The 25,827-nt window shown below is 50.9% G+C and overlaps 1 protein-coding gene across 3 annotated transcripts in view; it reads right to left on the bottom strand.

The window, feature by feature from the left end:
• Nucleotides 1–4,001: 4,001 nt before the first annotated feature.
• Nucleotides 4,002–25,827, bottom strand: part of RFTN1 (raftlin, lipid raft linker 1) — a 201,045-nt gene continuing 179,219 nt past the window's right edge. For all 3 annotated transcript variants that reach the window (XM_027584718.2, XM_027584717.2, XM_027584716.2), the window contains exons 8-10: nt 13,988–14,091; nt 11,490–11,571; nt 4,002–5,364 (exon numbers count right to left, since the gene is read on the bottom strand). In XM_027584718.2, the coding sequence (XP_027440519.1) occupies nt 4,969–5,364; nt 11,490–11,571; nt 13,988–14,091 (582 nt within the window). In that variant the 3' untranslated portion in view covers nt 4,002–4,968. The remainder of the gene's footprint in view (nt 5,365–11,489; nt 11,572–13,987; nt 14,092–25,827) is intronic.

The following is a 25,827-nucleotide window of genomic DNA, read 5'->3' as shown; positions in this document are numbered from 1 at the left end:
CCCTTCTCCACGCAGCCCCCCAGTTACAGCGCCTGGTGTCGTCACCTAGCGTGTGTTGGGAGCCCCGAGGGAGCCAGGACTGGGTCTGGCCCATTCATTGTGGTCTTCCCAGCACCTGGCACGGTGGTGTAGGAGTTAAAAACTCCGGATGTCTATGGAGACCCATCTGATCCCTCGTGCCTGTAGAAACGCACAGTCCGGCCACGGCCCTGGCCACCTCTGCAGGGAAACGCCACAGCCCACCGTCTTGCAGGGGCAGGGGCAGCAAGCACCTACCGGGTTTGGAGAGCCGCTCTCTGCAACCCGAGGTAGTTTTCTTAACTGGCCACAGGAACGATCGCGCTCGACAGGAACCTGTGGTACCCATTTGCTTTGCCTCCTTCTCTGGCCAGTCACCTCAGAAATCCCAGCCAAAGGCTTGTTGGGGCTCGTCCTTAGATCTACTGTCCACGTACTTCCTGGTGCCAAACTCTGGGGACCGGGTCCAGGAAAGGCCGACCCTGCCGGGAGGCTGCATCACTCATTTGGGCAGGTCTACGAGCAGGCAGAGTGCGCATCACCAGGGGCCACTGTGCAGCGCTCACACAGTGGCTGCAGTACGTCCTCGGGCCTGTTGGAGCCAGAGCTGCTGGGACAGCTGGGGAATCAGTGCTGAGTCACCGCCAGGCCGCTGCTGACACGCAGTCCTCCTTTGTCCTGCCCCCTCTCATCCACCCCTGCACCAGTCCATCTGACTCCCGGCGGCTGCTGTTGGCCTGCTTGCGGTGGGAGCCTGGAGCCCAGACCGTGCCGTCCCCCTGGGCCCCTCCCCAGGGTCAGCAAGACCCCGCACAACTGAAATAGGTTGCCTGAGTGATGAGTTTTGGGTGAACACGAACCTCCTAATGAGCACTGCTACATCCGAGAGCTATGCCCCAAAGCTGTCTTGTGGTTTCGAACCAGCCATGATGAATACATTTAAAGTACTGATAAAGTGTGCCTCATAAGAAATGAATTAGAACATCTCGTCCTCGTGTTTTCTTGAAGCTGGTCCCATCGAGCATAACTCCAGTGAAGTATAATCAGTTTGGAGATGTGAAAAAATTCAGACAAGGACTGGACTAACGGTGGCCGTATTGTTCCTTATAAACCACTAACAAATAGGGGCGCCCGCCTGGTGCAGTCGGTTAAGCGTCCGGACTCTTGCTTTCCAAAAGCTCAGGTCGTGATCTCGGGGGTGCGGGGTGGAGCCCTACATCGACCTCTGAGCTCAGCGTGGAGTCTGCTGGAGATTCTCTCCTTCTGCCTCTGCCCTTCCCCTGCTCACGCACGCTCCAAATAAATAACATCTTTTTAAAAAAACCACTAACAAATACATTAGGACTTTGTAAACATTATTAAAGTATTTCTGTTAGGAGGGCTATGTTGTGCTTCCATAACAGATAAACCTCACATTCCCAGTGGTTTAGCATATAGCTCATTTTGTTGCACCCTCATGTCATGGTCCTTCTTGAACTCTGCCAAGGGTGTTGGGGAAGAGAGGGCAGAGGTAGCATGCGGTGCTTTGTAAAGATTGGTCCCACCCGCTCCTGTCCCGTTGGCCAGAACCCAGTCACAGGGCCCCAGACTGCTAGAGGGGCCGGAAGTAGAGGAGCGGGTGGGCACTGGCTGAACACTGACCGCCTCTGCCATGTGTGTTACCTGGCAGCATTAGGATTACCTGCCCCCCAACACCAAGCCCTTTGCGTACATCGTTTGTATCCAAAAATCTGATGAGGTGGGTGTCAGCCCCATTTCACACACGCGGACACTGGTATTTGGAGATGTGAAGAAATTAACTCGCGATTACCTGCACAGGTTAGCATCCTAACCAGCTGATTCCCAAACCCTCTGGGCTTTTTCTACTGCACGGAGCCCAGCATCAAACAGGCTCACCGCTTCCTTAATGTGGGTGTCCTCCAGCTCTCCATGTGTCAATTCCTTGACCTTGTGCCCAGGTGCACTTGAGAGCACTACACCTGCATCTCGTGAAGCAGAATAAGATTTCCTCCCCACGCACTCCCCTCCCCTGAGCCCCTCTGGAGGTGGTGAGGAGGTCTTGGAAATACTTTCTTAGCCAGAGACTCAGAATTCAGCCACAGCTTCAGAACTTCTTTTGTTCCTGGGGGAAGTTTTTTCTTCCCTCTCTAAAAACCTCTTTCCACAGGTGAACGACTGAGCCAAAGAACGACCAGAACCGTCTATAGCAGTTGCTCAGTCCCTCCCGTGAGGCTGGATGTGGCCTCCCCTGATGGCAGTACCTCTGACTCCCCGGAATGCCCCATCGGGCTGCATGGTGGTGGCGGCAGGACCATTGAAGTCACTTAGGTCCCCACTGAAGTCAGCTGATCACACCCAGAACTCCCCATTCCTTCCAGACCTGCTGTGACAGGCGCAGCCCCAAAGACTGACTGCGTGCACAAACCTAGAGCCAAACATTACAAGCCTCTACAGATTCTCCTGGTCACAGGGCCTTGTCAGTGCCAACGATGGCCTTTTACCCTATAGGCCACCACAGGAGAATACAATTTCCTTCAGGAATCCCGCCACTTGAAATGCACATGTGGGATGTTGGGATTGTTAGGCCCTGGTTACCTACCTTTTGGAAAAAGCATTTCATTTCACAAGGGACAAGCTGTGATTCAACTCACAGCAACCCTGTGGCCAGTGGCTCTCAGCCTTGGCTGTACCTGGAATCCCCAGGGGGCTTACAAACCTGGTGCCTGAGCCACTCCCTAGAGTGACCGCTCTAGTCTCGGATGAGACCCAGGAAGCGGGAATGTTTAAAGTTCCCCCGGTGATGCTAAGGCCAGCCAATTTCAGAACCACCTCAGGCAGACCGATATTTTGCCAGATAGCAGGAAGGCGTGGAGAAGTGGGAAAAAAGCAAGACCTTCAGGAATTACTTCTTAGCCTGGTGTTGGGGCCAAACTCCCAGAGGAATTCAAATTAGCTACAGTCACCTTTAATTTTTTTTCCCATAACACAAGCAGCCAACATAAATGTCACTTAATTATTGAAAAATGTACCCACTGCTGAGTGATGTAGGACATCCACCTGAAGACTGCAGCCTGGGACCAAATGCTTTCCAAAGTTGTAAGAGATGGGCATTGTTTTTGTCCCAGGCTCTGCTAACTAGCATTATTTTTAAAAAGCCATGATCCTCTAAGATATAGCCTAAGAGATAATTTTTTAAGTCAATGCTGTATAGATATTCTTGAGTATAATTGTGGAAAATGTCAATTTTAAATAGTTGTCTTCTCATTGAACAGAGCCTTCAACCTTTTTAGGGAAGCTCTAGGGCTGAATGGGGGAAGTTTGCTCAAAAATCAAGAGAAAAACAACTGTACAATGTGGCTTACAAGGGTTTTTAATACTGCCCTATAAAAATATAGTACAAATGTGTTTATTTTAGCAAAACTTGCAAACAAGGAAGAGACTTGCTTCATGGAATAATTAAAAGTCTGGTAACCGGCGCCTGCGTGGCTCGGTCGGTTAAGCATCTGACTGGTGATTTCGGCTCAGGTCATGACCTCTTGGGTCCTGGGATCGAGCCCTGCATCCTGTTCCGCACTCAGTGGGGAGTCTGCTTGGATTTTCTCTCTCTCTGCCCCGCCCCCACTAGCGTGTGTGCGCACTCTCTCCCTAAAATAAAATCTTAAAAAAAAAAATAAAAAAAGTCTGGAAACATGCAAAGAAACCGATGTAGGGCTTTTTGCTTGTTTTTTAAACGGTATTTGTCTCTTCCACCCCGGGCCATGGGAGGTGGTTGTGCCCTGCCTTAGCTGGTGACACCTGAATCCCACTTTCCATCTTTCTACAAATGACAGGAAAGCAGTGTGCTTTGCTGGCCCTATTTTCCACGGGAACTTCATTTTCTTCTCCAAAATCATCATGCTGCCAGGAGTCAGAAACTAACCGAGCCTTTGGACATCAGGCGAGGACTTTTCACTGTGACACAATACTCAATACTCACAATGCACTAAACTCATAGATGATTTATTGCTTTAAGTAACTAAACAAGAAAGAGAAGAGACAGGCTGTTGTTTGGATCAAGACAATCGGCATTCTCTCTCCACGGTTTGCCAGTTGCATCTACTTAAAGCCTTAACAGTACTTTCTGGACAATATAAACACGTGATAGCATACATGGAAACAACTTGGCCAATGATACACTGATTTAAATAGCACATAACAAGGGCTCCCAACTGGCTGGGTTGCCCTGAAACGACAGAAAGAACGTGTGTTCGTATGATGTGCTGAGTACAAAACCCTTACAAAAAGTTTTTGGCATTAATACTAATACAAAGTACTTTCTTGGACATTCTGCAAGAGCAGGGGCACACACAGAATTACCTCTTCATTTCCAGATTACCAGTATCTATGGGAATACTTCAAGAAAAGCCGGGAGGTGGGACACCTCCCCTCCCCACTGTCATTTTCTTTGCCGAAGCAGCAGGTCTGTGGGGTTGAGATGGAGCAGGGCACCTGATGGCCTCCAGGCATTGTCACATCCCCCAGGAGCTGCAGAGAACAGCAGGGGTGGACAGTGCCCCAGCAAGGGCGGGGCGGGGGGGGAAGAGACAGCCTTGGTTTGTAGCCAGGGAGACCCAAGGATGGATTTGACTCAAATGCTCCCTGGAGGCCCTGGGGGTGGACACAGGCACTGGCTGGCCCAGTCCCTCCTGTGGGACGGGGAAACGGATGAAGAAATAACTTGACCTCTTGCATTCTAACACTGGGGCATTATGACACATTTCTAATGGATGTGCGGAGACCAACACGGTCAGGGACCCAGTCCTTGGAGGGCCCGGGTGAACTCACAAGAAGAGGTCAGGCCAAGCCAAAGGGTAACACGGGACAACGGGGCAAACTGACCCCCAACCCGGATGCCGGCACAGAGCCTCGGGTCTGCCGGCTCATCAGGCTTTCAACACCAATGCTCTAGACTCAATTGTCTTCCACCGTGGCGGGCTCTGCAGCCACCTCCCCGGCACCTCCCTCCCTGGCATCCTCCCCGGAATGGGAGTGCCTAGTGCAGCCCCCCTCGGGGGCCCTGCAGGGCCCAGCTGGACCATTTTGCACAACCTCGCCCTCCACGCAGAACCGGTCAGGATGCTGCTTTCCTTCTGTGACCTCCTGGATGGGGACCTTCAACTCCTCGGAGGCCTCGTCTTCCTGACACAGGCCTGGCACACAGTTTCCCACGTCTTCGGCTTTGGAAAACTGCTCTTCTAAATTCTTCTCGTTTTCTCCTGCTTGTTGCTTTTCTCTGGTGCTCAGTTTACCTTTGGATTTCCTCATCTGCCTGCTGTGCATGTCTTCTCGGGAGAATCGCCACTGGAACTAGAAATCAGAGAGCATAGGGATAAATAAATGCAGTCTCCGTGAACCAAGAGCTCACCTGATTGTCCGCTTGTATCTGCACCCATGTCACTTTTTGGAGCAAGACACACAATTCCCAGTGTTCCTGGAGCAGACCATTACCAGCACCAAACTTGAATCATGGCCCAAACACATCACACCCACTCCAAGAGCCTGCCCGATGCCTTCCATGAGGTGTATCTTAGATGTGAAGTTCAGGGGTCTCTGGGGACGAGAGAGTATGTCTGAAATGGGAATTGGCTCTGGGAAAGGAGGTCCTGACAGCCTAGCACTTGGAGAAGCAGAATGGGAGAAAAGACGCGAGGCCTGCCCCTCGGAAGAGCCACGGCGCTGGCTACTCGCTTCCGTTCTGAGCGGGCTGTGGGTTACCAAGCCCCGGGCCTGCATTCTCTTACCAGATGACCGGAGTTAGAAGGGCACAGAACCTGGGGCCGGCGCTGTGCTGCGTGCCCCATCCCCCGTCCCAACTCAGGCCAACTTAAATGGCCATCCGTGCTCCAGTGCTCCCCGGGGCGGGGGGGGGGGGGGGGGGGGGCTGGCTAATAAAGCCACTCCTGTGACTGCCCCACAGCCCAGCTTCTCCCCTTGCCCACTCCTGTGCCCTTCTTTCCCCGCACGTGTTCCCGGGGGCACTGCCCCTAAAAATGTCCTCCACCCAAACCTATCCGAGGCTGCTTCCTGGGGAGCTGCCCGGCAACTAAGCATTTCCCCATGGGACAGGGAGGTCAACAGAGGCTCAGCGAGGACAAGGTTGCCCAGTCAGTAATGGAGCTGGGCAAGAACAGGTCATATTGAAGCTATGAGGTGAGACGGGGCACGAAGAGGCCCCGTGATCGGGCGGTGCCCACGCACCATAGACGTTGCTGTTGGGGGCGGCAGCAGTGGTGCTGAGGTCCAAAGGCAGCGTCCCGCCCGGACGGTATGGGGCCTCGAGATGCCCGCCTGGCAGCCTCTGCTAAGGGATCTGAGGCATTGCCTTGCCGGCACCGGGATCCCGTGGTTGGAACTCAGGGCATGGGTGTTGGAAGCTCAAACTATCCCAGAGGGAAGTTAGCGGTCCGTCCTTGGGCAAGTTACTAATCTCTCCAAGTCTCACATTCCTCATCTCTCCAATAGGCGTCTGCCCCCAGGGCTGTGCTGCCCCTCTGGGGCCCGTTCCTGCCGTCGCAGGTGCAGAGAGCACCTCCTGTGGTTGGGCGGTGTACAACCGTGGACGAGTGGGCCTGTGCCCGATTCTATCCTGGACTCATTTCTAGAGCAAACCCAGCTCCTCTCTCAGGGACTGCTCTTGCTAACGAAGCAGAACTTCCGTGCATCCTCTGGAAGCCCAGCCATCTCTAGTTTCTTGCAGAAGACCACATTTTGGCCCAGGAGAACACACCAGCCACTTTCTCCAGGGACCAGCTGGGCTGCCGGGCAGAGGATTTGGGGCTGTGAGCACCGAGCTGGTGGGAATGATCCCAGGCAACGTTTTCTGTCCTTCTTAGTCACCACAGGGAAATCTGTCAAGCCACATGCTTTCTAGGACTACACGGTCTTCTGTTCCTCAGACGGGCCATGGTGACGTCACTCACTCCCCCTGCTGCCTAGGGGGCCCCCAATCCCCCCACAGCTGTCACGGGTGCTGCAGCCAAGTACTGAGGAGGCCCTGACTCAACTCTCCCTTTTCCTCCTCATCCCTCTTGCAGAGGCATTCTCCTGAAGCAGGGAAGCAGCGGGGGCCCAAACCCAGGGTCTGTATCATCTGAAAGCAAAATGTTCCAAAGTGTGAAGGCAGACTGCCTGCAGGTACCTGCCTGGGAAGGAACAAGCCCACACCAAGGTGCCTACCATGTCTCTCACACTGTGGCAAGGTCTCCCTTTTCCCTGAATCTCCAAAGCAGTACTCTCACTAGTCATGGTCACCATGATTTTATAGATGAGCGCATAGAGGTTCAGAGAGGTTGACTAATTTGCCCAAAGTCACAGAGCTAGAAAAGAGCATGCTGGAATTCAGACACAGATGTATCTGGCTCCACACAACCGATTTCTTGGTGGACGAAAGGCTTTAGGCTCTCGCCCTAGCGGCAAGGGAAGAGAGGAAACTAAGGGAGAGGCCAGGCACCTTTGGAAGGGCTCAGCGCAACACATAAGCGCCTCACCTTTCAGACTATATGATGTGAAGATGCTAGGCCAAGTGGTCAGCTAATGGAAATCCAGATTTAACTGCCATTAAAGATACTTTGGTTTGGCTTATTTAAAAAAAAGATCTACACTGAAGCCTCCCTGACAGGCCTATTTAAAAAAAAAAAAATCAATAATGATAAAATTTGAACGGCAGTCCACAGGTGAGCCAAGAAAGGACCCTACACTATTTAATGAAGACACTGGCCCTCAGACTTGAGTGGGCATCACAATCATCCGGAGGGCTCCTGAAACACATCACTCACCCTGTCCCAGAGTTTCTGACTCTGCAACCTGGGGAGGGGAGGGAGACTTTGCATTTTTAACAAACTCCCAGGTAAGGCCCATACTGCTAGTCCACGGGCCCCAGTCTGAGAATCACTGAGCTAAGAGAAAGACACCCCTTGCCCTCCCGCAGCCCCCCCACCCCGCTCTGCCCCTCATGGAGGGGCTTTCTTGCCTCCCTCCCATCCTCACACCCAGTCCCTTCACTGCGCCCTTCTCCTCTGCCTGTAAACGGAGGACAGTTGGGGGTTTTAACAAACAACAACAATCGTTCCAGGTCCCAAGGCTCAACGAGGCGGCAACGTCTCAGAAAGCAAGATGAGGGGACGCAGGGAGACAGCCACCCCTGGGACCGTGACAGCTTTTGGGGCTGAGGCTCCGAGGGGAGGTCTGTAAAATCCACAGGCTTAAAGGCAGACGGCCCAGCCGAGAGGAGGGGAGGACGGGAGGACGAGATGCTTCCCCTGGAGCGGTACCAGGGAGGGCCTCTGAACAAACGAGGCAGCCCGCACCAATGCCGGGGCCTTCCCCAGCGTGTCTGTGGCAGCTGGGTGTGCCGCCGGCGCCCACACCAGGAAAGGTTCCCACTAGCCGTCCATGTCAGAAAGAAGTGTGGAAAAGAAAAAAAATCCTTCCCTCGACAGCAGTGTGGGTCCAGAGTGCCATGTTGGCAAGGGCTAAAGGATTTAATTCCCACATTTTATTTATTTTTTAAATTTAACTTAATTTTTAAAAAAGATTTTATTTATTTGAGGCAGAATGAGAGAGAGAGAGCACATGAGAGGGGGGAGGGTCAGAGGGAGAAGCAGACTCCCCGCCGAGCAGGGAGCCCGATGCGGGACTCGATCCCGGGACTTCAGGATCATGACCTGAGCCGAAGGCAGTCGCTTAACCAACTGAGACACCCAGGCGCCCTCCCACATTTTAAAAAACTGCCCGTTACCTGCCTCCACTTCAAGGAGTGTAGCTGGAAGGAGTTTAATTATTTGCTTTGAAAGCCCCCTCACGTGCACACAAAGAGGTTTCTTTCAAATGCTGAGAAGTCTTGATGGGAGAATTTTCTCCACTTTGCTGATTAAAAGAGGCCTCAACATGCTGTGTCCTTGGGTCCAGCCTCGTGGTCCCTTTTCTTAGATTTCAATCCAGACATAATACAATGTCCTGGGCTCACACGTTGCATTACTCATACATACAAAGGAAAGGAAGAGAGTGTCTGAGGCAGAGGGCACAACCAGAGCAAAGGCCCTGCGGCAAGAAGGGACACAGAAGTAGCTGGAACGCAGAAAATGGGGCCGGTGGCAGAAGAATCGAGAGGGGCCAGACCACACCTGGCCCTGTGGGGCCCATGCAGACTCCCATCTTTATCTTAAGAACCACACAATGCTTTAGAACCATTCTAAGCCTCGGGGTGACATGATTCAGTGTGCTTTTATAAAAGACTCCCGTGGCTCCTAGTGGAGAACATATGTGAAGGGCAGACCTGCTACCAGAGGATTAGAGTTGTGGAGGCACGGGATGGTGGCCAGAAGTGGAGGGATGCAAGCTCCTAGGACCTAAAATAGACAGCTCTTGAGGATAGAGTGACCGTGGCAGTGAGGAGACGGGGTGTCAAGGGTGAGCCCTGGGTGGGTGGGTGCCTCTGGATGGTGGTGGTGCCCTAGTTCGAGGATTCTAGTACTGAAAATGCAGGTGTGGGAGTCATCAACTCAGGTGGTCAGATGTCTCATTCCGGGGATGAATGAGATTTTCTAGGGAAGAGGCTGGAGAATGAGAGAGAAATGGGTCTGGGTCTGAACAACCTGCTGGAAAACCAGGACAGTGTGGGGCCAGAGCCAAGAGAAAGAGGTGCTTCAAGAGGCAGAGGGCGGTCAACAGTGTCAGTCCTGCGGGGGCTGAAGCACGGGGAGGACTTGATGGAGTCGTTGCCACGGCCACCGGGGTACCCACGGCTCGTGGGAGCAGGCTGCCAACCTGAGTCAGCGGCAGAGCCATCGGCCAGGACCGGGAGAGGGAGACAAGCCATCTGGCTGTGAAGTCCCCCTCTCTGGGACTCCACCAGTGAGCGAGGTGACCTCTCCAGTTCACACAGGAAACCTGTGCTCGACAGGAGCCAACCGTGTGAATGGGCAGGAGATAAATAAGGAGAAAGCAGCCGCCCGCTTTAGTACAGCTGATTGCGGTTGGAAGGGTCTACCGATCAGCAAATAGACGACCCCATCCTCTCGATTTTCCCCGAGGGAAGTCGGTCCACCTCCTTACAGCAGCTTGAAAACACTACCTCTAAGATCTCCTGCTTGTCCCCCTCCGGTAGCCGCACAGCCTTCATACCAAAACCAAACGCCACGTCAGCACGGCCTCCTTCTCTTTAGTAAAGGCAGAGCTGCTGTGTTCTGACGTCTGATGGCAGCCTGGCCAGTGCTGTTGCTGAATGTCATGGTGAATGCACGCGGTCCCCAAGAGCCTAGGGCCAAGCTGCCGCTAACAGTGGTCCGGGGAAGATCCATCTTCCAGCCGGCCGCTGACTGCCCCTGGTGGTTAATGGTGACTTCAGCGGTTGCCTTCTGGCCCTCTGCTGCTGGCACCTGTCACATTAGCGTCTTGGAGCTGAGACAGACACCTTCCTCTGCATTCTACACCATCTGGCTTCAGGTCCCCATCTCCTTGGCGTTCCTCCCAGGAGCCCCCCCGCCCCATAACCCCCTGGGTTTGCTGGCTGGCGAGGGGCTGCTACAATCTGTTCACTTGCTTGTTGCTCCTGTCCAGGTTCTGTGTCCAGAGAACATGAGGAGCTAAGAGGGGAGCATGGGGAGGGGCCAAGCGTGAGGAGAGGAGCAGGTGCATCAGGCTCTGCCAGAGAGCGCTGCCTTGGCCATCAAAGGAGGCTCAGGCTGGCTTCAGGTGACACCTGACTTGGGCTTTCACAAGTTCCCCAGACTCCCTCGTCTCTTCCCGAGCAAATGGTGACTCGCCCACAGGAGAATCACCCACCAGCTGCAAAGTCATCTGACGCAAGGGAAGGACTTGGGTTTGACTTCCGGAAATGTGGGGCAAGATCTCAGAGTGGGCCACAGTCTCTCGGCACGACTGTGTTTTCCAAGCCTGGTCGTGTGCCGTCCAGTGAGGGGAAGAAGGCCCCCGGCACTCCCCAGGGCAGCCTGGCCTCCGTCCATACCAGCCACCGTCACCAAGAGGCCTTCGGGTCAGGGCATGCCAAGAAGGAGATCTGGTCGGGTCTCTGTACCAAACTTCTGATGTCCCGAGGGATCCAACGGGATGCAACCAGAGCTTGTCATGAGATTAAGATGCAGAGAAGCTGGGCACGAACTCAAGCCATCGCATCCCCGGGGCAGAGGGCAGCTGACTTCATGCCCCTATTTTTAGTTTAGTGGGGATATCTGGTCTATGTGAGTGTCTGACAGAACGGTTCTACTCTGCTCTCTGGTCTGGCAGACAAGACACCCCAGCGCCCCCATCTGTTTTCGGCAGCCTCGGGTGTGATTCCGTTTGCCAAGGGGCTCAGGTGTTCCTCTGAGAGCCCTTGGAAGTTGGAGCTGGCTGCCCACTCAACTGCTACAGAAAATCCAGCTGCAGATGGAGCCCTGCAAAGAAAACTGAGGAAGGCAATCAAGGTCGCTTACCTTTGATTCCTTCTTCTTGACTTTCTGAGGTAGGCACGGTCTCTGAAGAAAGACAATCTGCTTGGTGGATACATTCCCCTCCCTGTAACACATACGGAGCTGAGAATGAGCCGTTACCCCCGGGGGAGCCCCAAACCTTGCCGATGTGTCCATCCGTAAGGCTGCTGAGGCTGAGCACCCACAGAAAGGAAGCTGCCACTCAACAGTGAGAGGTCAGAAATCAAGAAGCACTCCCCCCAACCCAGGCCATCCCCGCCCTTGCCTTCCGAGGGCTCTGCTAGGGGCTCAACCAAAGCTTTGTGGGCATTTCTGCCAAGCCAGCTTCATAGCTGGAAGCTCCCCTTTCCCTCCATGTGAAATAATAGCTGGCATCTTGGCCAAATGATGACAAACTGGCTTCTTTAGTGAATCTCAAGAGGTGGAAGGCCTCTTCCAACTCTGTCTTTGGTAATGCGCCAAGGAGAGGTCAGATGGGCCCAGCATAAGTGGGGAGCCTGCCCATCGGCCTCTGCAGAAGGCTGGCTGAGCACCGGGGTGTGGCCACCCTCACGGGGGCCCCAAGGCAGCCTGGCTCCTGCAGGCACAGGGGAGGGGAGCTCAGGAGCGGGCTCATTTTTCTGGCACAGTGAGTGCGCTTTCCCCTGGCCCCCACAGAGCTGCCTTTAAAGATGGCAGACATATTTGTGAAAGAGATCAGTGTCTTCTCTGCTGAGGCAAGCGCCACTGCAAGGAATGTCAGAGGGAACGGGGGGGGGGGGGTTAGAAAATGAACATATTTTGTGCTGGGGCTGGGCTGGGTGATTTCACACATCATGGCTCATTTAAGCCTCAACCACAGAGCTCCAAGGAGTGGGACCATGGCCTGTCTGTAAAGACAAGAGACAGAAGGTCATTTAAGGAGCGGGCTTGGGGTCACACGGTGAGGATTCGAGCTCAGATCTGCCTGGGTCCACGCGATCTCCACTCCACCCCCAGACGGCGTGCGTGGCACGGGGAAGCGGAGGGTAAGAGGGAATTACTGAGCCGGTATGAGATCTGAGAGGGAGACAGAGACCCCTGTCTGTACTCTCTGGGTTTAGAGAGCTCAAAACGAGCTGGGGCTTCACATTCAAATCCATTCTCATCGTGACTCTTGTCCTTGGGAGTGGGTCATGGAGCAGGCATTCTTCCAACTTATGGACAAGGAAACAGATTCAGAGAAGCTATAGGACTTGACCAGGACGGACAGTTAGCAAGTGGAAGGGTCTGGACTTGGGTTCAAGTCTGCAGGTCCCAAATCCAGGGTTCTTTCCACCCCTCCGCATCACCCCATACCCACAGAAGTCTCGGCTATGAGGCAGCTTGGAGGCTCCCAATGGCCCGGGGCCAAAGGTGGATGCAGACTGGTGCCGGTAGTGTGCAGACCCACTGTGGCCCAGTGTCAGGAGGGAGACACTTGAGAGCCCAGACGGCCTCACGGAGGGACCCAGGAAGGCACAGATCGTCCCCATCATTCTCCACCCTGTCTGCACTCTGCGGCTGCACCACCCTGCTGTTCCCCCAGATCACCAGTCTCGCCTCATGCTAGCCATCACCCCGCAATGGTGAGCATGCAAGAGGACTCGGGGACGGTGGAATACAGGGGGCCATGCCAGGGGGCATCCCTGAAGGTCAGTGAGGAGGCTGCCTGCGTGGGAGGAGCACCTGACTCTGGAGACTGAGGTTCTAATCCCAGTTCTGCCACTTATTGGTTGTGTGGCCTCAGCTATGTGACAGAGCCTCTCTGAGCCTCAGTTTTCTCATCTATAAAATGGGAATTCATATCTATGCTTATAACCCCACAGCATAGTTAGGAGGATTCGTTTAGATAAACCCGAAATACAGATGGAAGGCCTTTCAGGGTTGGTATGACTGGGACACGCCCACGAGGCCAAGGGATGGTGGGCCGAGCTAAGGTGGACAAACGCCCCTAAATGTGAAACCATAAGGAGTGCCACAAGCCAGGGCCAAGACTGCAGGGCTTTACATCTTCTTTGTGGGACTATTGACCAGGGCCGTGATCTTGGGTGACTCTGTCAACCTCCCTGGCCATATGTTCCTCAGCTGTAAAATAGGTTTATTGAAAAGATTCCACCTTGTAGGATTCTTTTCGAGGACTAAATGAAATTTTACATGCAAGGTACCTACCCAGGCCAGCACAGGGCACATAGGAGGGGCTCAATTTCTTTTGTGCCTGAGAGCCCTGGACCCCCTCAACCTAGGAGGCTCATCTTTGACATGCCTGGCAGTCACGATTCACTGGCCAAGGCTCCCCATGTGGGAAGACTACCCCCCGTGGAGTCCCCTGTGGGTTGGTGGTTAAGAATCTGAAATCCCAGCTCCGCTCCTTTCCAGCTGGAAAGTCTGGTGAGCACTCCAGCCTCAGAGGCTTGTTACAGGACTAAATAAATTACGTGCATGAAGTGTGCAGCACAGAGCAGGTGTTGCATAACGATGTTGCTGATGATGCCTGTTGTTACCTGGTAGTCTTGACGACGGGCGTTGGTAGCACACAGGTGAGCTGCCAGCCATAGGCCGCCAGGGAGTTCAGCAGGGGCACGTAGTCGGTCTGCACCTCGACACCCTGGGGGAGAAAGGCCACTGTGAGGGCTGCGGCTGCCCCAAGTCAACACCAAGGGGGCACTGGGCCGAGGCGACGGAGCAGGAAAGAGGCGGGGCGCGCCCTGCAGCCCGGAGGTCCCGCTCCTCTGACGCTCACAGACTTCAGAGCCAAACTGCCAACGTGGGATTTCTTTCTGGGCCCGGACTCAGGCTGTGCAGTCGGCAAGGAATTAGAGCCAAAGGATTAATGCAGTAATTTGATTTTTATTCTTGTGTGGACAAATAGCCTCCCGTGAGTCTCTCTGGAGAAGCACAATCACCTGGCCTCAGAGCTGTTTTCAGGGCGGATGACAACACACACCGAAGATTTCGGAGTGTGTGGTGGGGAGTTAGATTACATTTCCAAAAACGATCACGTTGTTTGCATCCAGCCGTGGCAGCAAGACAGACATGCGCGCGCACACACACACACACACACACACACACACACACACATACACACACACACACACACACACACACACGGGGAGCTTCACTTCTGTGTTACACAGCCTGACACGAACGCGCTAATGAGTGCTGCCTGTGTTTTATTTCAAATCAGTGTGTACGTGTGTGCTGAGGGCTCTGACGTGCCTTTCAATTTAGAAACTCAGTCGCGGCCCTCACGGGAGGGCACCATACTGTGAGGCCACTGCCCCGGGTTCCGTGTCATGCTCTCTCCCTGCAGCGGGCCTCATTTCTTCCTCGGGGCTCCTGGCAGATGCTGGAGGTACGGCCCCCACCCTGCCCGCTGTCTACGGATTCCCCATCTCTATGAGGTTGGCTTCAGAACTACAGAAAATCTCCCAACAGGTGTCCAGATCCCTTCCAACCAAGGCTAGTCAGCGAGTGTTTTGCAGTGGTGGATACAAAGGTGAAGGAAGGCACAGTCCTGCTGCTAGAGTTCACAGCCAGCAGGGGCAACAGCGCAGACATGAAAGTAATGGGAATACAAAACAGCCTATGGGCAGGGCCACGAGGCTTCGAAGGTCAGCAGAAGAGGAAGGATGCCAGCCGTGGTCAAGGCAGGCTTCCTGGGGCCCAAGGGCTGGGCAAGTATTTGACAGGTGGATCTAGGGAAGGGGCATACCAGGGGGAGAACCCCAGCACGTACAACAGAAGATCACACTGGGCCCAGAGCACCCAGGACACTTCACTTGGGAGTGGCACTGCTCACAAGGTGACCAGAAGTGTGAGTGGTTGTGCTGCTAGAGGCTTTTTGGGAATAGAACCAGCTCACCTGGCTGCTCTGGGCTAGGCGGCTGGAAGAGAGATGAGCCTGCCCGCTTCAAATGGCTTTTAAAACCCCTATCGCTGGGCACCCATCCCAGCATGGCTACCAAGTCGCCTGAACTCCTGGCAAGTAATTCATCCTTGGGGATCCTGTTTCCTCAACTGTAAAAAATAAGCCTTGGCCTATGACAGTGGTTCTCAAAGTGTGGTCCCCCAGCCAGCAGCACTGGCATCACCTGGGGGCTTGTTAGAAATGCAGAGTCTTGGGACCCTGCCGAGACCTACCAGATCAGAAACCTTGTGGGTGGGCCCTGAATCTGTTTGAAAGAACCTTCTCAGTAGTTCTGTCTGATGCACAAGTCGGAGAAGCACTGCCTGGGTAATCAATTAGGTCTCTTCTCTCTTTCAAGACGTATATATTTATTTATTTGAGGGGCGGCAGAGCGGGACTGGGGGAGAGAGAAAGAGAGTCTTAAGCAGACTCCGTGCGGGGCCCAGAGCCAGACGCGGGGCTCCATCTTATGACCCTGAGGTCACGACCCGAGCCAAAACCAAGAGTCGGATGCTCGACCGACTGCGCCCCCCAGGTGCCCCTCAATTAGGTCTCGAACTTCTGATGACAGTAGAGTCCAATTCTGTGGCCAAATTCCATCAGGTGTGTTACCTCAGAGCTAACCTTGCCCATCCTTCTCCATCTGAGCAGGGAAAGAGGAGGGCTCTGTAAGAGAACTGGGGTGAGGAAGGGGTAAGGGAAGGGAACGGACCGGTAGGCTAAGGAGGGAAGCCTTAATAAAAGGAAGGGAGGAAGGAAAGGAAGCCTTAATAAAAGAGCTGGGAGCAGGAAGGGAAAGGAGGAAAGGAGAGAGCCATACAAGTGTAATCACTTGATGGCAGGGTCAGGAGGGGCCCCCATCCTGACCCTTTCTCTGAAGCCCCCACTCAGGCCTAGGGACGGCAGATGACCCAAGTGACACCCCTATCTGTCCACCCCCTGGTCACAAGGGGAACTCCCTTCCACACCAGCCTGAGGCATCCTTCGTGCTGGGCCTGGCCCTCACCACCTGCTGGGGCTGCTTTATCCTGACAACCCAGCCCCCATCCCTGCGTTCCCCATTTCAAGAAGGAAGGAAAAAAGTGTTAAATCCACACTCTCAAGCTTTGCGAGGTTATGATTACTTGGGCCTATCAAGAATAACCTTCCCACTTTATCAAGCACTGTGACAAACCCGCCACAATCAGACAGTAGCCATGGCAACTAGGACAAGCTTTGGCGCCTCACAAAGCCCTGAGTGGCAGAATGGAGTCCTTTTATTAGTGCCTGTGGCCCGGCTGGGTTTTCTCCGCGGGCACCCAGAGCAGCGAGACAATGGACAGCGTCCGCTGCAGCCTGACCTGCCTGCTCACGCGGGCCTCACCCAGGCTGCCTCTATTTTGCTCTATTTTATTTCGTTTTGTCACTATCTTAAAGAGAAAGACAGCAGGCTTTCTCCCAAACAGGTTTTCCCCTCAGGGTAGGGGATGTCAGCCAGAGGGTGCAGAAGCACAAAGAACTCAAAGGAAAAGAGAAAACACAACAAAACATAATCCTGCTTGAGAGAACTGAAGGTTCAGTCTCAAGTGTTAGTATCTGGCCGTCACGTGGCGAGGCGAAAAGTAAAATACAAATGGTAGGGGGTGAGGCAGCAACCCTGGCCAGCCTCTCTCGCTTGCGGTGTTTGGGGTGGTCTTGATTTAATTAATGGTAAATGTGGTTTTCCATAAGCATCTATCAAAGCCCGTTTGCATATTATCAATACCGTACGCAGACGGCATTTCTCGCATATGACATGAGCCCCATGCAGTCAGGGGAAGAGGCTTTCAAGTCCATTAGCTCAGAAAGGTGGTAGAAAACCTATCCGGGTGGAGGCTCCCTTTGATCTGCTTTTCTGTGACACTCCAGTGAGAACAGAAAAGCACAAACAGCACTCCAAAGACAGCCTGCTTATCAAACGTAAAGACATTTCTTTCTGGAAGTAGGAGCACAAATTTTAATTAACTCTCCACTCTCCTGTGTGGATCCGTAATCTCCGATCACACCTGGCGTGCTAAAAAAATGGAGCATGTCCTGTGGTTTTTCAACTCGTGTAAAAGGAATTCATTTGTATTTATGGCTCTTTTTTCCCCTTTGTTCCCCATAATTTCTCCAGTGGTTGCAAATCAACTAAGGAAACATATCCAACACAACCTTCCTTTGCCCTCCAAAACTCATGACAACAGCATATAGAGTTTACTAAGAAATGCCTTTGTCTTGTGATCATTTTTAAAGATCCTCCATGCAGGGAAGTAATTAGGAGGTAACACACTAGTCCAGTGAGAAAGTTTGTATCCTGAATGTCAGTCTGCTCTTTTCTCCTGTTTCAATCTGTGGAAGCAATCTGGGAGAAAAGCAGTTTCAAAGACAAGACTTGGCTCCTTCTCCACGACTGTGTAAATGAAGAGAGGAATTTAATTTCCCATATCTGAAAAGTGTGCGGGACCAGCACGGGGATAATCTCCATGCCTGAAAACAGTGACTGGGGAACTGTTGCCTCTATTCCTGACTGCCACCGGGCTGGGCCCTCGCCTTCCATGGAGAGGGCATGTGATGGTACAGCCCTGCAAAAACACGTGTATGTCTTTTGAAAAAATGCTGCCAAAACAGTAATGCCCAGCATTTATTGACAGGGTATGCGTATACTACCTTTTCTTATCAATTTGGGATATACCCTTTGATTTTCTACCATGGGAAATAAAGGTTTCACATTCCCATACACATTGCTTACTTCCTCTTTCTTAGTGTCCCCAATGGTCATAGTGTCATTCTAAGCAAATCAAAAGTTAGTGTTTGTGTTATTACAACTTTGCAAATGTTGCTCAATGCTGGGTCAAGTAATGCACCGTGACTATGCTTTCTTTTTCACGTGATCTTTTCTTTTTCCTGGAGTTAACTGTGTCAATTTTTTTTTCTTCGTGTGTCTGGTTGTATGTGAACCCATCACTAATTTATTTCATATGCTCTACCATCTCTATTCTATGCCCATCGATAAATATCCCATGTGCCTAAATATATTAGTTCTGTTTTGTTTTGGTTTTTTTCTCCACTAAAAACATCACTTCTGGAGCTTTCTGCACCCTCTCTCCAACCCTGGTCTGGCCGCTTTCCATGCCTGGGTTCTTCTCCCACTGCTATCTAAGGCTGGTGTTTTCTTTCTTGGTTTCTTCCACATCATGCTGGAGTACATCCTTTAGTGGCTCCCTAGGAAACACATGCCCTGGAAGTCATTTGAGAGTGTGTGTTCCTAAAAGTGTCATTGTTCTCACTCTTAACTAACAGTTTGGGTACAGAAGTCTGGGCTGGAATCTACTTTCCCATTAAGGTTTTTCAAGCACTGCTCCACTAGCTTCTAGAGATCAGCAGTGCTATTGAGATATCTATTTTGATTGCTAATACTTTGCAACCTGTTGTGCTTTCTAAGCTTTTAGGATATTTTCCCCCATGAAGTTTTAGAATTCCACAAGGTGCCTTGGTGTGAGTCGTTTTTATTCACAGGGCTATACACTTGATGGCCTCACCATTCTCAGGATTTGGGTCCCTCAGTTCTGAAAAGTGTTCTTTTATTTTCCCTTGATAGTTTTCCTTTTCTCCATTTTCTCTCTTCTTTCTGGATCTTCTATAAGTCAAAATGGAGGACTGATATTTTCATGTTATTACCCCTCCCCATTTTCTTACTCTTTTTATTTTCCTTCTGAAGGATTTCCTTTCTCTTTCAGCCTTTTTATAAATTTTCTGCAACCCTATTTTTAAGACCCCAAAGCTGCGGAGATGGGAGCTAGGACTCTTACCACAATACGTAAGGACTTTAAACCAATGCCCCGGTTGTCAGCTTTGCAGTTCACTTCCCACCATCGCATGGTCATTTATGCTTTGAAAACCAGAGCTTTTCTCACCTGGCTCCTTGTACATTCAAGTGGCAGCTTCCTGCATTTTGCTAAGCCAATTAGCATCCCTTTATCTACTTTCCTTTTCTAAAAAGGTGTTGAAATCATTCCTCTTTTCTCCTTTCTCTTCTTCCAATCTTTTTGTTCTTGTGAATATATTACCTATCTTCCTGCCTGTCTGTCTGTCTATCTATCTATCCATCTATCTACAGTCAGGTTTCATTATTCATGGGAGTTATGTTCTATAATGCTGTCATAAGAATTACTGAATACTCTGAACCAATGCTCTAGGGGAAACACAGGGTTAAGTTTCTTTGAGCTTCTGATGACAACATCTTCATCTCCTGATCAATACAGAACTTTGTTTTATGTGTGTTTCTGTTTAAAGGCACCTTCTAAAATATATCTTGTTGATTCATTAACTTTGAACTCTCAGCCAACAGCACCAGAACTCAAGCCTGAACAAAATTTACCTAATATGTGTCTTTGCTCTGTAAGGCACATTGCAGCCTTCTTGTGCCTAGGAACACCAGACAGCACATCAGCATGAGGTCTGGGGCCACTTTAAACAGCAAAATCACCGATGAAAGGTAGAAAAATGTGAAAAGTGTGGCACTAAGTAGACTGCAAACAGGACACTTATTTATAGTATGAGAGCTGAAACAAGAAGGCAGAGTGTCACCTTAACTGGGAACATGAATGTTGGCAACTCCAATTTTTTGCATATGCCTGCAAGTGACAGTGAAAGAACCAAGAAAATTGATCCGGGGATTACAAATAAATTTAAGCAATTAGGATTTGCAAATATTGAATCCATGAATAATGAGAATTGACTCTAGCATCTATCTATCTACCTGCCTACCTACCTAGCTACCTATCATTGATCATTCCTTTTGTATCATTTCACTGAGATTTTTCAGAAGAAATAGATGCCTGTGTCCAACTCCCCACAATGAACACAGCTTTATTATTTTAATTTTAATCAGCCTACTAGAAGCCCTTTCTAACCAAGCTAGAGTCTGGAAACCATAAAGTAAAAATAATAAATTTGATGACATAAAAACCCTTCTGCAAGACAAAAGACAAGCTATGTAAAGTCAAAAGACAAAAGACAAGATGGGAAAACATTTGTAGCTCATATTACAGATAAGAAAGGAAGAGCTCCTAAAATCTGATTAAAAAAAAATCCAATAATCCAAGTTTTAAAATGGACACAAACAGGAGAGTCACAAAAAAGGAAATTCAAATGGTCATTAAGCACGCCAGAAAACACTCCATCCCACAATAACAGAAATGCAAACTAAAACTACTGAGATAGGTATTTTCACCTGTCATATTGGTAAAAATCCAGAAGTTTGACAGCTACTTTGTTGGGGAAGTGAGCATTCTCATACACCGCTGGCAGGAAGGCAAACTGATTCAACCTCATAGGGAACAATTTGACAGTATCTCTCAAAATTGCAAATATATCTACCCCTTGACACAACAATCTCACTTCTGGGAATTGATCTGTATCTATCTATCTATTGATACATATAATGACAAATGTGCAAAGTTATTCACTGGAGAACTGTTTGCAATAGCAAAACACTAAAGACTACCCAAGTGTCCAACAACATTAGGCTTGCTAAATTAAATTATGTTCTAGCACGTGATGACTAGGGGCCTGGGTACTGGCTGATCACGGGTTAAGCCAAGGTGAGCAGGATGAGGAGGACAATGCGAGGTAGTGAATGCCATTTTAGACATGCTGTGTTCAAGGAAGAGTGTCCAGGAGGCAGCTGGATGAGACGGGGCCTACGGTAGAAAGAATATGTTCACCCACTCCCCAAATATGCCTACGTGCTAATCCCTGGAGCCTGGGCCCACGTCACCTTCCGTGATAAAAGAGATTTGGCAGATGTGATGAAGTTAAGGATCTTGAGAAAGAAAGATTATCCACGTGGGCTCAGCGTAATCAAAAGGGTCCTTTGAAGAGGGAAGCAGGCAGTGGGGGGTTGGGCCCCCCCAGTCAGGGAAGGCGGTAGGAGGAATGGAAGCAGAGGTCTGAGTGGCTGGCTCTGAGCAGGATGGCCTCTACAAGTTGCAAAGTCAAGGAACAGATTCCCTCTTACAGTCTCTAGAAAGAATGCAGCTCTGCCACCACCTTGATTTCAATCCCTTAAAACCCATTTTGGACTTCTGACCTCCAGAACGATAAGAGAATAAATCCCTGTCATTTTCAGCCCACAGCAGCAACAGAACCTAATACACAGTTAAAGGCAGGGAAAGGTAGGATGAAAATAAAGAGCTGGAGGGGACAGCCAACACTCGGTAGCTGCAACCTCAAGGAGCCTTGAGGTCGGCTGAGGACAGGATCTCCTGGGGAGGAGGTGAGGGGAGAATAAAGAAAACGCAGACTGGATGGAGAGAAATCAGCTCTTGAGCAGCCAGGGTGAGAAACAGGTTTAAGGAGAAAGAGTCACACCATCAAATGTCACAAGAGGGCAAGAAACGCCACGCCCGAAGGACTATTTCTGCAGTCGACAGTGAGGTCTTGGGAGACCACAGCCAGGACATCTTAGGAGGGAAGTGGCAGACGGCAAGAGGTCGAGCACATGGCTGGTAGCGAAGACAAGACAGGGTGTAAGCATGCTGTCAGGAAAGGTGGGTTTACTTTGACTGTGCCTGGGCACAGCGGGGACCCTGGCCACAAGGGCAGGTGGAGAGTCCTGCCCTCATATAATGGAAAGTAGAGGTCCGAAGGCGGGGCAGGAGGGAAATGCCAAGGAACGTTTCATCTCTATTTATCCAATGATAAGTGGATGCTATTAACACTGGGCCAGGCCAGTCTTGCAGAAAACTCAGTGAGTCCTTCAGCATCCCAGAGGACGGGGCTACACTCATACCACTCCATTTACGAACCTCCACACTCAGCCAACCTGGTTCTGTGCTGGGCACCTGGGAAACCTCTTCTGCAGCAGGAGATCCCAGTCTGGGGGTATGGAGAGACTAACACCGTTCCGCCACCAGATGGAAGCCACCATGAACTGTGCTGGAGGGAAGGATAGAGGAAGGGACGACTTGCTCCTCCGCTCTCACTGGGGAAGGGGCAAATCCCTCTGAGGCCAGCTGGGGCTGCAGCAGCCCTGCCTCACAGGCCCTCATCTTCCATCCTCCCGGGGGCCTCCTGCCGCAGCCTCTGCCAGCCGGAGGGAGGGGCAAGGACGCTGGGGCCGGCTGGAGATGTTGTTTTCCTCTTTGTTTTACACACAATGCCCCAGAAAAACATTTTCCTGATATGTAATTAGGCCAACATAATAGAGTCTAAGAAAGCAGTCGGGCTCATTTTAGACAACTTTGCCTTTCATAACGTTCAAAGAGAATATGTTAAAAAAAAAAAGCTTAGTTCTCAGATGTAGAAAAGGGGGCAGATGAAATGCAGGCTGTGTAAAGAGTCTTCCATCCCAAGACTCTTTTCCCACCCCTGCTGCTTAATTTACATCTTTGCCTGATTTTCTCCACCATGCAAGAAAGGTAACCAACTCTGGAGCCCTTTGAGAGTCCAACAAAATAATAATGATAGTTCTTATTATTATCTGAGATGCATTGTTTGCAAAAGTGACCTCAATTATTGCCTCCCTGTATCCAGGCCTCTTTACAACATAACTCTGCCTAAAGAGAGAGAGTCCATTTCTCCACCCCTTGGATCCAGGCTAGTCTTGTGATTTTCTCTGACCAACAGAATATGGTCGATGTGACCTTATGGGAGTTCTGAACCTGCGTCTCGAGGGGCCATGCTGCTTCCACTTGCTCTCGTGGAGCCCTGCCGATGCTCTGAGGACGTGCCCAGGCTAGCCTGGCGGAGGATGGCAGACGTCTGAGACGCCATCTTGGACCTGCGAGCTGCTGCCGAGGCCTGTGTGTGAGCCCAGGTGGGGTCAGTCAAGCCTAGGCCAGATCAGAAGAGTCACCTGGCGGATCTGTGGACTCACTTAGCAACAATAAAGGGTTGTTATTTTAAATCGCTAAGTGTTGGCTGTTTTATTCCATAGTAGAAGCTAACTGCCCTCTTCTTATTACTCTAGGACGAGCCGGATGCCCAGGCAAATGTCTCGAAGGAAGACCATCGTGGAAGTCACGTGGTCTAACTTCAGAGAAATCAAAACGTAATAGCTGCGACTGAATGGAATTCGGTGTTTTAATTTTTCACCCCCAGCCCTCACTTCCTCTCTACCAGCCACTCTGTGTGACCTTGCATTACACCTGCAGCCCTGAAGTCCAGTTGGTGATAACCTACCAGGAGACCCAGCACTACCACTCACATACCCTGGGAGGGAGAGAGAAAAAAACTGGGGAAGAGCAGCCCTGCTCGAGACCCCGCTCTGGCTTCTCCTAAAGTACCACACGTGCCAAGCTGGCAGGAAAACCCAACCTGCATGGGCAAGATAACACTCTCCCGGACGTGAGGACAAGCAGGGCGATCCCGTCCTGGAAGCGTGGGTGTCTCTGCAGTCCCATGCGCGGGAGGCGGGAAGGGGTTGCGGGGTGGCAGGCGATGGTGCGCCGTACATGCTAGCAGAGCTGTCTTCTGACATGCACCTGCCCAGGCGCGACGAAAACCACAAGAGGTGCGTTACACTAAAGGGCTGGTGGATTATGCTGGAGTTGATGACGCTGGGCATTTTGAGGTTAAGGGGGTGACGCCTGGGCAAACCCTGGCCATTGGTGGGGACAGCCGCTGCCACAGTTCCGAATGCAAACAGTTAAGCATCTCAGAGCTGCTACATCCTGTTGGCTGCTCAGCGGGACCTCATACTGTCGCAGCATGGGGCTTACGGTCCTCCAGAAGCTGACATTTCACACACATACTCAATGCATCAGGGGCGAGCATGTCCTCTCCGACAGACTTGGAAGCAGCTTTGTTTGATAACAATTAAACAAGAAACGTTTTCTCTCTCCAGGGACTTGCCAAGTCCCTCCCACTTGTGTTGATGAGCGAGGAAATTAGGCGTTCAGGGAGTAAATAGGATTTGCCACTTTATTACCACTCTTTAGACGCTTTGAGGTAGATGGAGGATCATTTTCTAACCGTTCTTTTTTATTTTTTCACCTTAACTACTACCTGGAAAAGAGAGGATTTAAAAAGAGCTTTTCCACAGGATATATTTAAAGGTATTTACTTTGGAGTTTTGGGGGCCGGAAAGTTTGTCAGCAAAAACTCTAGAACTTTTAAAAAAATTATTTTATTTTATTTGGGGGGGGAGGGGCAGAGGGAGAGAGAGAATCTTAAGCAGGCTCCACACCCAGCAGGGAGCCCGATGTGGGGCTGGATCTCACCGCCCTGAGATCACGACCTGAGGCGAAATCTAGAGTCAGACACTTAACTGACTGAGCCACCCAGGTGCCCCCAAAACTCTAGTACTTTTAAGACTACATCAAAATTACCACCTTCCTCTACAGTAGAGTCCTGACACCTTACAATAATCATAAAATGCTAACCCAAAAAATGGCCCCGAACAAAGGTTGGTTCAAAATCTTAACAGAAGAGGAAACGGAAGGAAAGGATTATTCCACTGTCACTGTGCAAATTGGCAACAAACAGAGCTACACAAAGCTGGGTGTCCTGGTGTATTGGGCTACATCAGCCTTGGGTTCACTCTGAAAAGAAAGTGGGTAAGACCTCAATGCTGTGGAACGTTCAACACAACAGATTTTCTCTCCCTGACTTTCTCCACCTGGTGAATTCAAGGTGCCACAGTCCCACTTTGGCACTCGGTCAATATTCTCTTCAGTCAATTTACTCTTCCCGGTGACCCAATTGTCAGCGTCTTGTTGCTATGGTTACCACGATTCCAACTCCGCCATCTCGCTCCATGCTCCCTTCTCCCTCAGGCTAAATTATGTTGCACGAATCCCACAGCATGTCCTCTGAGAACCCTGCTTCTGGTAAGTGGACTTCTAATAGAGCATCCAGGAAAACTATCCAGCCTTCAGAACATGTCAGATCCCTGACTGTCCAGTACCCCCAGCCCATGAGTCCTTCCATTCTCTCTGGCTCCCTGCTCCACTACAACGTAGAGGTAAATCCACCAGAGTCTGTAACAGCACTCTTGGGTTCCCATCAGCATCTGCACAATGACTCACCAAAGGACGAGCTATGAAGAGCAAAGTAAAGTCGAAAAAATGAAAATGATCTGAGAGAGACTGGCCAACTCTACTTGGTGTCCTCTAAAAAAACATCCCCCTATCACCCACTGTCCCCTGCCCTATCACTTCATCTTATGGATCACTACTTGGCACAGATTTGTTTACCTATTTATTGCCCTTTCCTTCACAGGAACACAATCTCCACAAAGGCAAGGATTTTATTTATCTTATCGCTGACGAATCCCAAGCATCTAGGGAAGTGTCTGGCACAAGTAAGTACTCAATAGATAGTTGTCGAGTAAATGAATGAATGCACCTGATGTCTCATTTTTGGGGTAGGTTCTGCTGTTGCTGTCCTATACTCTCAAAGTCTTATAAAAATTGCTGTAAATCACATTCA

This window comes from Zalophus californianus, chromosome 1 (genome assembly GCF_009762305.2).
Source record: "Zalophus californianus isolate mZalCal1 chromosome 1, mZalCal1.pri.v2, whole genome shotgun sequence".
Classification (NCBI taxonomy): domain Eukaryota; kingdom Metazoa; phylum Chordata; class Mammalia; order Carnivora; family Otariidae; genus Zalophus; species Zalophus californianus.
Note: the sequence above shows the minus strand (reverse complement) of the source record. Positions and strands in the feature narration are given on the sequence as shown.